General features: G+C 39.6%; 1 protein-coding gene across 1 annotated transcript in view; it reads right to left on the bottom strand.

Annotated features, from left to right (window-relative positions):
- LOC126470832 (trithorax group protein osa-like) overlaps positions 1 to 13,603 on the bottom strand; it is a 66,351-nt gene that overhangs the window by 33,492 nt on the left and 19,256 nt on the right. Inside the window, exons 4-6 of the mRNA XM_050098848.1 lie at positions 5,463 to 5,566; positions 5,252 to 5,372; positions 3,995 to 4,169 (exon numbers count right to left, since the gene is read on the bottom strand). Of these exons, the coding sequence (XP_049954805.1) occupies positions 3,995 to 4,169; positions 5,252 to 5,372; positions 5,463 to 5,566 (400 nt within the window). The remainder of the gene's footprint in view (positions 1 to 3,994; positions 4,170 to 5,251; positions 5,373 to 5,462; positions 5,567 to 13,603) is intronic.

The following is a 13,603-nucleotide window of genomic DNA, read 5'->3' as shown; positions in this document are numbered from 1 at the left end:
GCAGGGCCTGTTACCTGTGCCATCACAGTTAAACACTGAATGCAAGGTGGTGCTCCTCTGCATATTGCACAGTCAGTGATGAAGATGCTGCAGAGGCACTTTGGAAATGCTAGAATTATCAGCTGTCATTTCCCTACAGCCTGGATGTTCGGATAATTTGATCTTTATCTATGTGACTTCTGTCTGTGGAGTAACCTGAAAGATAGTGTTTAGTGCTCTGATAACAAACACAACTGATATGAATGCACACATTGAGCACCACATTCTGAACGTGAACCATGAGACACTCCAATCTGTTGTGCAACATGCCATTTTTAGATTTCAACTTGTGGCAGGAAACGGTGGACAGCAAATTGAACACATTTGCGCCAGTCTTAAGACATGCTTTTTATGCCATTTCTTGGCCTTGTGAAAACTAAAACCAGATGTCGTTGTTGCTTTTTATGCAGTTTCTGGTCTCTGGACAGTTAAAAACCAATTTTTCCCATCCGACGTAGTACAACCATGTCACAGTGGATGGGCTTTGCTAACTTAAAGTACCACAACTATTGAATGCCAAACTTCTGCCATCATTACATAGTATGGTTGGTTTCATATGCAACTAACATCATGGCTGTCATATTGCGATTCATCTTTTGTTAGTAGCCAAAATCACTTACATTATGACGCTTAAGGTGCTGCCTAGTGGTAAAATTTTCAACCCCCCCCCCCCCCCCCAAAAAAAAAAAATAACGTTTCCCCCTTCTTCAATAATGTTTTATTGATATAAGATGTCATTCTGAGCAATGGTTCATTTTTTTTTTTTTTTTTTTTAAATTTACATCATTTTAATCTGTACTTTACAGTGGCTCCCTGTTCTGAGATACACCTATCAAGATTACTGCTCAGAGGCAAAAACAAAGGCAAGAGTTTAACATTAACTATGTGGGATTACAGTACACAATTATCCATTTGCAATGAGATGACATACCAACAAAGGATAGAAGTCCTCTAATTTCTGTATACATTACATGTCAACAGATAAAATGTATTTCTCTGAAAATTTCTGGACAGCAAAGATGCAAGAGATAAGGTTTTACAGCTTTGTAGCAAGAAAGGGAATAAATAATATAACAGCAATTACCATGTTTTGATTAACTTTAGAACATATCTTAAAATTCAGTATCAGAGAAATCATTCAGATCAGTGGTAACACTGTCTACAGAACTTTCTTCTGACTGTGCAAATTTTCAGTGTGGTGTAAGCCTTTCACTTGAACACATCTCCCACAGTTACAAGATCAATCACTTCCAGGAGCAAACTCTGCACATTTTAAATTCATCCCGCATGTGTAATTTCTGGATGTAACCTCTTCTTGCACTCACCTCCTCATGATAAAGATTGAATTTGTTGGAAAGGAGTATTAATTTTGCACATTTCTTCAGTTAGTTGTATCTTGCAAAGCACTTATTGACAATTTGTTCAAAGTCTCATCTATTTCAATCACACTTCAATAATAAATACAAATAACAATATACATTTATTGTCTAAGTGCAACTGAAATAACAAAGACTGCAAAAATGTCTGTTTCCTTTCATGGCAAACACTTGTAAACTACTACTGTCTTTCAAATCTTACCAAATGTGACTGTCGTTACGTCAGGTCTTCAACACACACAAAATTTTTGATCCAACATTGGATTCTTCTTTGGATTGTAAGCCTTATCAACACACTTTATGTATTTTAATCCCAAAAATTTTACAATTCTGTCTATCAAATGAAGGCCCCCTGTGAAATCATTTCATGCATTTAAGACATTAAGACATATGCCATTTGTGGCTTATAGGATATGGACAACAATCACACAATTCTAAAAAAGCGAGATCAAAAACGTTTTTTTCTAGAAATTGTGCAAATTATGAACACAAGTCTTCTTTCCTTAATATACTTGAAACTTCTTGGCAGTTTAGAGCCATACACTAAACCAGGACTTGAACCGTCACCTTTTGTGGCCAAGTGTTCTAGCAACTGAACTACTTGAACATGAATCACGATCGGCCCTCAAAGCTTCACTTCTGGCAGTACCTGATAATATCCTTATTCTGAGACAAAGTTCCATATCAATCATACGTTTCCATTCAGTATACTTCTGCACATATTCTATATAGTATCTAAGGTGAAAAGGCACATGCTTTTGCTGTGGCAATCTGCTGTCTGGTCACGATTTCTTCTCCTCTGGGACTCTCTTTAAAATTGCATGAAATTCTTAAATACCTCGTATGTGATCCTTTCATTTTCCTCTGTGCGTACTGGAATTTAGTAGCATTAGCTAACAAACATGAGCAAGGAAGTACTCAAGAGGAATCTACATTCTCCTTGCCAATTATTTAATCCAGTGACTACATAAGTGACTCAAAGTCACAACACAGTTTGAAAGCCATACTAACAGCAACTGAATGAATCAAGCATAGTATTACTAAATAATACATGTCAGTGATAGGTATCACCTGAGTAACTGTTGTTTTTTATGGTGCTGCCTGAATGACAGCCATGTCATAATTGACACTGTGTTAACTGTATGCATTTACTGCCATGGACTGAATTCTAATTGGCATTGGCAATTACAGAAGAAGAAAGTACAAGGGTTGGGGGAACTGACATTCTCCTGGCGACTGCCACAACTGTTGTATCCCAGAATATGTAGTCATAACTTATCTTGTGGAGAGGAATGGTCCTGGTCCTGGTGGTGGTGGTGGTGGTATTTTCAATCCACGTCTGAAATGTAATGCTTGTCACATTTTTATTTCTAGTGGGAGTCAATAGAAAATTCATGTTGCGGCACCATAAATAAAATACTTTTTTTAACCTTTGTTACATGGTTCATGTCAGTCAGTCTGAACTCTCATGCAAAATTCATTTATGCCATCTGCACACTAGTTCTCTACCTCTCCCCCCCCCCCCCCTTCCCCCATACAGAAATAAAAGAACATCAAACAATACTGTAGAGCAGTAAACAGAGACAGCTCCTTTGATTGCTCTTCATATTACAGTTGTTACATTACAGTTTGAATGTTGTAAGCAAAAATTTGTAGTGGAGAAAAAACAATGCAACAATTACTTTACTTCACACAGACTGGGTATACAGACTTAAATACCAATTAGTGAAGAAAAACAAATACAAAATGCATGGAGTTAAAACATCATTACTCAATACAACAACAACAGCTCAACATACTAAAAAAATTTCAAAAAAGTGCAAAGAAATAAATCTATGGGAAGAAACAGTAGATGGTAAAATATAAGCAGCATCTTACAGCAACAATTCAAATTTTGATTATGTGAAATATTTTAACATCAACTTTTCCTCAGCATAGACCAAACAGTGCAGACAATATTCCATTTGTTGGTAATTCTATGTAAGCCACTTACCACAGCTTAAATGTGTTGTGGTGGAGTTCACATTTTTCATTCCCCTGCGAAAATGGCAGAGGAACAGAGCACAAATAGTACACTTGTAATCCTCCGGTGAGAATGACTACACCACTGCACAGGAGCTTGCACAAGATTCATTCATTAATATTACACATTACCTGCAGTTTCTTTCTCCAAACATAAACATTTTCCAGGAAGAACCACTCTGGCTGTTCTCCAGAGTAATAAATAAACACAAACAAAAATATCTGACTTTCTCTCCTCCAAATATGGGGCAATTTTATTACCATTCTATCCCCCCCCACCCCCCCCCCCCTCCCTCACTATTGTTTCACGACTGCTGCCTCACTACACTGTCCTCTCATATACTTCGTTGTTTCCAACTAAGGGATGTTTACCTTTCAGAGATCTGTGGTACTTCTCTTTTCTATTATTCTGAAGCAAAAATTAGTCACAAATGCATGTCAGTGAACAATACAGAACAATACATATCCTGACAACACATTACAAGAAGTCAATATCAGATCACTCCATGATAAAATACATGCACATGGGTTTATATACTGAGGAACTCGAAGCCAACCTTTCAGTCTCAGAAGCGTAGGGAGGATACATAGGCCGAGCAGGTGGATATGAGCTGCTGGGAGAGTACTGCTGATTGAATTCCTGCCCCATATTCGTTGGTTGTCCACGACTATGGGGATACTGATCCGGATACTGAGAGTACCCGGACTGGCCTTGATAGCCTTGCTGAATTCCTGCAAAAATTCATATTAACCAGAGTACCATTCCAAAACTGTACTATATTTGTAGTAAATTGTAATCAGTGTAATTTGGATATTCTATATATTGCAAATTAAAAGAATTACTGAGATGAGCAACTTACTGAATATCAATAACCAACAATGCAACAATTACTTTACTTCACACAGACTGGGTATACAGACTTAAAGACAAATTAGTGAAGAAAAACAAATACAAAATGCATGGATTTAAAACATCATTACTCAATACAACAACAACAGCTCAGCATATTAAAAAATTTTCGAAAAAGTGCAAAGAAATAAATCTATGGGAAGAAACAGTACAAAAAGAGGTAAACCAGCAAGCAAGCAACAACACTGGACAGAATCACACAGAAACCATTCTACAGTTAGCCACCCATTCCCTCCCATGTTTTAGGAAACAACACAATTCCCTTTATGAATTTTTGCCACTCAAGCTAACATATATAGGCAAATTAACAAGGAAATTAGTTTTCTTAGAAGACTAAAGTGTCAGTTCATGCTGACATGTGAAATGGAACAAAAAGTAATAAACAGAAAGCAAAAGGAAAACTCACACTGAAGCATGTGACCAAGAACATCTAGGGAGGGTTACCTTGGGGACGAGAGGGGCCTCCAGAAGGGCAGTAAGGATTGGGCCTCTGCCCAGTCGCCACGTTGTCAAAAGGGTTGGAAACGCTAATGTTATCCCCCACACCTTGCATCGGCACCCCCACACCTAGCACAATAAGCAACTGCTGTCACAAATTCCCCCAACAGGTTGCAGTCAAAATCAAGTTATGAGTTTTACAGATAAAAGCAGAGAAGGAAGATCAAACTTAAAAGTATGTTTTCTCATGGCCTCCATAGCTACTAACAAATCAAATTATAAACACAAAAATGCAAAGCAATCTCTTACATTATACTATATTTTACAAATTAAGCACAAAATGAGGCACAGATGTAATACAAAATAAAGTATCAATAAATGCCTACCCATGAGGAGCACTTTACTTTCAGATTATGATAACCCTATCTTTCTCCCCCTTCAATGGCACCAAAGAGTGGTCACACACCTAAAATAACAAATATAAAAGCAACAATTCCTGCCAGAACTTGCTGGTCTACCTCAGCAGGGGAGAAATATTTATCCAGCAATCTGAAGCAGATATCTACATGTGACATAGTATTTTGATACTGAGTTTATAAAAAATGAAGATTGTGCATTACAAATTTATCAGAATTTCAGATTTTTGCCTCTGGAAATTGTACAAAAGCAGTGCAAACTGGACTCCTCAGAAGATATGGGAAATAGTTTCTTAACTGTAATATCAAAATATTTTCTCCACTTGAACCAGCTGCTGGAAATGAATCCTGTGAATTTGATGAGCCTGTAATTGAAAGAATCCTTTATCACACACAAATGCTTCAACAAGTGAAGTACAATAGTCGAAATCTGAATCAGTAATTGCTCCAAGTATTCACAAACTACAGAAGTGTCAAATTGCTTTTTATAACAATCTGCTTAATAGTCTCTCAAAAAGATTTCATATTACAGTAAAGTATTACCTTTTCTCAGCAAGGAACAGAAAAAAAAACTGTGTGTAAATTATAGGAACATACATTCAGTCAGTATGTGAAAATGTCGAAGGTGTTATACAGGGAAGTACATTTTTCAGAAATTTCACACCAAATCATTAGCACAGCAAAATAACTAACAATGTTTTGTCTTGGAATTATCACTGATTCATGCACATGCACATAGAGACCTGTCAACAAGTCAAAGAGGACAATTAAATTAACCATCAACATGAACTTGCTGAAAAAAGGGGAGGTGTTGAGGAGCAGATGGGGAAAGGATTCAGCTGTGGCCTTGTTTAAGGAGCTTAGGGAAAGAAGACAATGGTAACTCAAACAGCGCTAAATCAAGAAGTTTGGATTGTAGACTTGAATATCAGCAGCCCCAACATAAAGTGGGTCCAATGTATGAATCTTATCACTCAGTGCTAACAAAGATTCATGATGATCAGCATTAGTATATATACAAAGAGAGGGGAAAGGGGCTACATCGCGGGTACTGCTGCATATTTAGCAGTCACAGTGGACACAAAATTCTACAAGACATTCAGACCAGGACCTGCATATTAAGATGTTCATCAAATACTGGGACTGTCTGCACGTGCTGAGCTATTGAATAAAAATCAGTTTGTTATGTGGCAGGAATTGCTCCACTATACAAAAGCTGTTCTTTTCCATTCTGTTTGGAATTATAATTCTGGAGGGAACTTTATAACATATTTGGAGCAATGCTGTACAAGGGCTTACTGAAAAGTACGCCTGCAATGATTTTTTAAATAAAATTAATGTTGTTACCATTCTACACTTTTATTCTTTGTGTCTACATATTTGCAACCCTCTGCCACTAGAGGGCTCCGAATTGTAGTGTACAGCATGGCAGTATGTAATGTAACTGTGTGCCACTAGAGGGCTCCGGATTGTAGTGTACAGCATGGCAGTATGTAATGTAACTATGTCGGTGTGTGAGAAACTGAATGCTGTAATCGATTTTTGAATTTGAAGAGTTCGTCCAACCTCTTCTTTAGCATGACAATGCCAAATCACACACGAGCACAGTGAAATCTGCTGTAATCCGATGCTTAGGGAAATCACTGTCGGTCGATCGTCCTCCACACTGTTCTGACTTGGTCCCATCTAACTTTAATCTTTTTCCAAAACTAGAAGAACACCACCAAGGCCTTCAATTTCATGCTGATGAATCATTGCAAGTAGAGGAATAATATCTCTATTATTAACTGTTATTCCATTCTAAAACAATGCGTGGAAAAAACCAACAACTATACCTTTCCGTGCAAGCTCTGCTTTCCCTTACTTTATTATGATGATCATTTCTCCCTATGTAGGTCAGTGTCAACAAAACATTTTCACATTCAGAGGAGAAAGTTGGTGATTGAAATTTCGTGAGAAGTTACTGTGACTGTGAAAAACACCTTTGTTTTAATGATGTCCACCCCAATCCTGTATCATGTCCATGACTCTCTCCCATATTTCTCGATACTACAAAATTTGCTGCCCTTCTTTGAACTTTCTCAATGCGCTCCATTAATCGAACCATGTAACGATCCGACACCGTGCAGCAGTACTTTAGAAGAGGATGGACAAATGCAGTGCAGGCAGTCTCTTTACTAGATCTGCTGCATCTTCTAAGTTTTCTGCCAATAAAACACAGCCTTTGGTTTGTCTTCCCCACAACATTTCCTATGTATTTTCTTCCAATTTAAGTTGTTCGTTATTGTAATTCTTAGGTATTTAGTTCAATTATGGCCTTTAGAGCTAACTGACTTATAGTGTAACCGAAGTTTCATGGATTCCTTTTAACACTTATATGGATGATCTCTCACTTTTTTCTTGTCAAGTGCTGCATACTTAAAAATGATTTAATTACATAATTGATAATGGCACTGGCAGATGATGAAAATGATGTCATGAAGAGAATGTGGCACATCTTTATGTTACATTAGCATACTGGGGAAAAAATTAGTCACCCCCCAAAACAGTACAATGCTAATACTGCACAACATTTCTAGCTTTCACAATCACTCCAGTTTTGCAAGGAAGAGAACCTGTAAGTTTCTTCAGGTGTGACATACCTAACTGAAGCCACTCAGTTATGGTTAAATCCTGTATAGCTACCAAAATGTGGGGAGGCTGACTGTCATTTCACCCATTATTCCAAACCTTCCCACACAGTTTCTATGGGATTACCATCAGATGATTTAGTACACCAACTGAAATGCAGTAAGGCCCCAAGTCTTCATCAAACAAAGCACATATGCGTGAAACCCAGTGAACACAACTGTTATTGAGTTGAAAGAGGGGAGTGTCCACAGCTTTCTCATCATGGCTATGAGGAAAGGGTGACATTTAGTCACTCACAGTGTTGAAATCAACATCCCAGCTCATGTTCACAGTAACCCGAATGGGGGATTCCAAGTAATGGTACGAAAAAATACCACCAAAACATCACAGAACTACCTCTTGCCTCCACACACTGTCTCATCAGGGTGTCACTGCTCCCAATGCCTTGCACTGTGTAAAAGAGGTCAAATCGCAACTCGACAGACCACACTACTCACCTCCATCCCGCTGATGTCCAGTTTGTGTGTGTTGTCTGCCCCATTAGCTGAATGGTCAGTGCATTGGATTGCCACACACAGGGGCCCGGGTTCGATTCCCTACTGGGGCAGAGAATTTTCTCCCCTCAGCGACTGGGTGTTGTGCTGTCATCATCATTTCATCCCCATTCTCAACACGAAGGTCGCCCAATGTTGCGTCACACTCAATAAGACCTGCACTTGGCGGCAGAACTTCCCAACTGGGAACTCCTGGCCACTGACACCATACGATCATTTCCATTCTTTGTGTGTGTTTGGTCCACTGAAGAAGTGCAGCTTTATGTACCGCTCTGAGCAATGGCCTCTCATGAGTTACACAATTCCAAACGTTCTTTGCACGCACTTCCCTTCATATAGTTTTCTTTGAAACTGATTGAGATGGACCACCACTCACCCACGGCACCAAGCCATGTTAAATTTGAGACCTATCATCATTGAAAAGGCACAACACTCACCTCTGGACCCTGTATGTTAAGAGCTTTTTATGACCACTGTTCTTACACTGTGTTACATCACTGTGAGTGATAAACCAGTCAATGAACCACTCTCCCAATGATTAAAACCAACTTTCCGTATGCTATCATTGAACGTTATGAATACTGACCTACTCTCAACTCTGCTAAATTACTGCACAATCAATCTCTCAATTTTCTTTAAAATCTTTATAGATTTACTATCACATCAGAAGTAACTAAAATAACAGAATAATGAAGGGAAGCATATGGTTTATCTTGTCATTTCACAAGAGTTTGCAGAATGTGTTATTTGTAGAGAAAGAATGAGACAACCAGTGCCTACATAAGTCAAATGCATCAACTGATACTAACTTCCAAAATGTATCATCAATCGTTTACTGGTACACACATCAAAAAAAGTTTTGCATCACCCCGGTTCCCAGAACTCCTGAAGACAAATGGTGAATGGGGATATTGTATCATAGACACAGTCCCTTTGACTGTTCAGAGATGCCACTAAACACGCCCAAAGATGTAAACAACCATGCATGGACACCACCTATTAGATGGAGGGTGTCCGGCAGCTGATCAATTCCAGTCATCCAACCAGGACGGAGGTACACAGCTCAAGTTTTCTGTAGTTCAACCATGCCTAGACAGCCAATACCGTGATTCGATCACATCTGCATTGTTACTTTATGCCAGGAAGGGCTCTCAACAAGAGAAGTGTCCAGGAGTCAAAGAGTGAACCAAAGCGATGTTGTTCGAACATGGAGGAGATACAGAGAGACAGGAACTGTTGATGACACGCCACGCACAGGCCGCACAAGGGCTACTACTGCAGTGGATGACCGCTGCCTATGGAATATGGCTCAGAGGAACCATGACAGTAAGTCCACCATGATGCACAAAGCTTTTCGTGCAGCCACAAGACGTCATGTTATGACTCAAACAGTGTGCAACTTCACTCCTGACGTCCATGGCGAGGCCCATCTTTGCAACCACAACACCATGCAGTGCGGTACAGATGGGCCCAACAACATGCCGAATGGACCTCTCAGGATTGGTATCATGTTCTCTTCACCCATGAGTGTCACATATGCCTTCAATCAGACAATCATCGGCGACATGTTTGGAGGCAACCGGTCAGGCTGAACGCCATAGACACACTGTCCAGCGAGTGCTGCAATGTGGAGGTTCCGTGACGTTTTGGGATGGCATTATGTGGGGCCAACGTACGTCGCTGGTGGTCATGGAAGGGGCCGTAACGACTGTACAATACGTGAATGCCATCCTCCCACCAATATTGCAACCATATCGGCAGCATATTGGCGAGGCATTCGTCTTCATGGACGACAATTCACGCCCCCTTGTCATCTTGTGAATGACTTCCTTCAGAATAACAACATCACTCGACAACAGTTGCCAGAATTTTCTCCAGACATGAACCCTATCGAACATACCTGGGACAGATTGAAAAGGGCTGTTTCTGGACAACGTGACCCACCAACCGCTCTGAGGGATCTACGCTGAATCGCCATTGAGGACTGGGACAATCTGGACCAACAGTGCCTTGCTGAACTTGTGGACAATATGCCATGATGAATACAGGTATGCATCATTGCAAGAGGATGTGCTACTGCATATTAGAGGTACCGGTGTATACAGCAATCTGGACCACCACCTCTGAAGGTCGCACTGTATGTTGGTACAACACGCAATGTGTGGTTTTCATGAGCAATAAAAAAAGGTGGAAATGATGTTTATGTTGATATCTATTCCAATTTTCTATACAGGTTCCAGAACCGAGGTGATGCAAAACTTTTTTTGATGTGTGTATTTTGAGATTGGGGCAAAAAATAAAATATCCATTTCACTTTAAACACAAGAATAACGAAATTATGTTTGTGAGACAAAATTTCTGTTTATTATAATCCCCCCCACCACCACCACACACACACACACACAACCTCTTTCTCAGCTCTCATACGACAATAACTGTGTAGATGTGTTAAACATAAAACTACATTCTCTGTGTCATTTAGTAGAGCACATGGAATGATAATTTAGTCTGTGTACGCTATTTAGCTTGTCGATATGTCTCAAAGAGTCACTTCAAAAGTAAACTGTGTGCACTTTATCATCTTAGGGCAAGGCAGGATGTCTAAGTGGGAAGATGCCCACCTGCTAACATACATCACAGTAATGTCATTTGTACATCTGTCACGAGACAGGAGAGAGAGAGATATGCCTTGTAGTTGTCATTGACAGTTAACAGTTCTAGCTAATGTGTCTAACATATACATTATGGCTAATATACAGGGTGAGTCACTAACTATTGCCACCTAAAATAACTCCAAAAGTATGATAGAAGCCGAAAAGTTTGTGGGACAAAAGTTGCATGGGAAAAACAGGGACCATAATATGACGTTGGTTTTTTGTTGCTATGTGGGGTCACTTCAGAGATATGAAGGTCAACTTTGTTTTTTTCAAATGGAATGCCATAGTTTGGTACTTATTTTCTGACAGTGGCTATCAAGATGAATCCAATGATGTGTAATAGTAAGGTCTTTGAAGGTCAACGAAGGTCACAAAGGTGGCATGAACGTCCATTTACAGAAGATGTTGTAAGTGATTACCATTGGTATCAATGCAGTGCTGCAATATTCTTATCATGGATTTAGTGGTATTCCTTAACACTTTGGCACTTATCGCAGCACATGCTCTGACAATTCTCTCTCGCATATCTTCAGTGTAGTTGGAATGTCTTTATAAACTATGTCTTTTACGAATCCCCACAAGAAAAAATCCAGAGGCGTCAAGTTTGGCGAACGAGGCTACCACGACACATTTCCTCCGTGTCCAATCCAATGATTTGGGAATTCTCTCTGCAACTCATTTCTAGCCATCAGCGAAAAATGTGTCGGACACCAATAGTGTCGATACCACATTCTGTTCTTTGTTCCTGAAGGTATTTCTTCCAACAACAGACTTAATGTTCCTTGCACGAATGTGGTGTACTTCCTACCATTAAGATTTCCTTTGATGAAATAGGTGCCTGTAATTCTGGCCTCTAGAATCCCACACCACACATTCAGCGACCACAGTTTTTGGTGTGCAACTTGCTGCAGCCAACATGGGTTTTCAGTTGCCCAATAATGCATGTTATACAAATTAACATTTCCACGGTTCGTGAATGAGGCCTTGTCATTAAATAAAATCAAATTCAAAAATGTGTCATCACTCTGAATCTGAAATTGAGCCCATTGGCGGAATTCAATGTCACCCATACAATCCGTACCAGTTAATTGTTGGTGGAGACTGATATGTTAAGGATGATATTTATGCAGAACACGAACAACACTACTCTGGCTCATGCCAGATTCCCTTGTGATTTGATGTGAACTAACACAAGGATCTCGAGCCACAGTGGCAAGAGTACCAATTTCCATTTCCTTGTTAGTAACTTTGCTTTGCCGGATATGTTTCCCATGCGTTAAAGACCCAGTTGTTCTCAATTTATTATACACACATTTAAGTGTATGACATGTAGGGTGGGTACATGGAGGATATCTTTCGGTGTATAAGTATCTAGCTCTCACTGAATTTCGTTGGCATTCTCTGTAAATGAGAAGCATATCGATTTGTTCTTTGAAGGAATACATCATTAACATTCGCTTGATTTGACATTACTAGTCTTACAGTTTCTGTTAGTGTTTTATTGTGAAACCGTCGAATGGTGTTTACATGTCAATGGTACATTAGATGGATACGCATATTCGGTGAATATTTATTATTTGCACGATATACAAGAGAGAATTGTCAGAGCTTGTGTTTCAATCAGTGCCAAAGTGATAAGGAATACCACCAAATCCATGATGATAAGATTGCAGCACTGCACTGATACAAATGGTCATCACTTCAAACACATTCTGTAAACCGATGTTCATGCCACCTTTTTGACCTTTGTTGAACTTCAAAGGCCATAGTGTTACACATCATTGGATTCGTCTCGATAGCCACTATCAGAAAATAAGTACCAATCTATAGCGTCCCATTTAAAGAAACAAAGTTGACCTTCATATCTCTGAAGCACCCCACCTAGAAACAAAAAACTAATGCCATATCATGGCCCCCGTTGTCCCATGCAACATTTGTCCCACAAACTTTTCAGCTACTCTCATTCTTCCAGAGTTATTCCAGGTGGCAATAGTTAGTGACTCACTCTGTATATCCAAGGAGAAAGCAAGAGAGCTGCTTAATGACTTTCCAAAGGCAACTGAGAGAACTGTGTCAAACCAGATGCCACATGACTGTCTCTGTATAGTCAGTTTCATCTCTAGACATATGTTATTGACAACAGTAGACCTTAAATCAACTCTGTACATTGACAGGTTTGGTAAGGGATCATCTAGAATGAAACTTCTACCAAAAGCATTCGGATCTCTTTGCCAGTAGATGCAGAATTTGTCTGAAACCTGACAATTGTCATCACAGAAGATTGTAGAGACTACCAGGTACCAACACACATCTCGGGCATGCCAACCGATAGGTTCAGCGCGGAGGTGGCTCAGTCACGCTGTGGACTGGTACCATGTATAAATGTCAGGCACCTCTCACTGCTACTGAGGGTAATTTGAACATTGCGCAGTACTGAGGAAGGAATCTCCTACCTCATCAGAGAGAGGCTAATCTGAGCTGTAATGTGGCTACCACCTTACGGACAGCTTGTCAAGGAGGATCAAAGTATGTTATAATACACGTAGTGGAGCAACTGCAT

Source organism: Schistocerca serialis, chromosome 3, assembly GCF_023864345.2.
Source record: "Schistocerca serialis cubense isolate TAMUIC-IGC-003099 chromosome 3, iqSchSeri2.2, whole genome shotgun sequence".
In the NCBI taxonomy this organism is placed as follows: domain Eukaryota; kingdom Metazoa; phylum Arthropoda; class Insecta; order Orthoptera; family Acrididae; genus Schistocerca; species Schistocerca serialis.
This window is presented reverse-complemented; position numbering and strand designations above follow the sequence as displayed.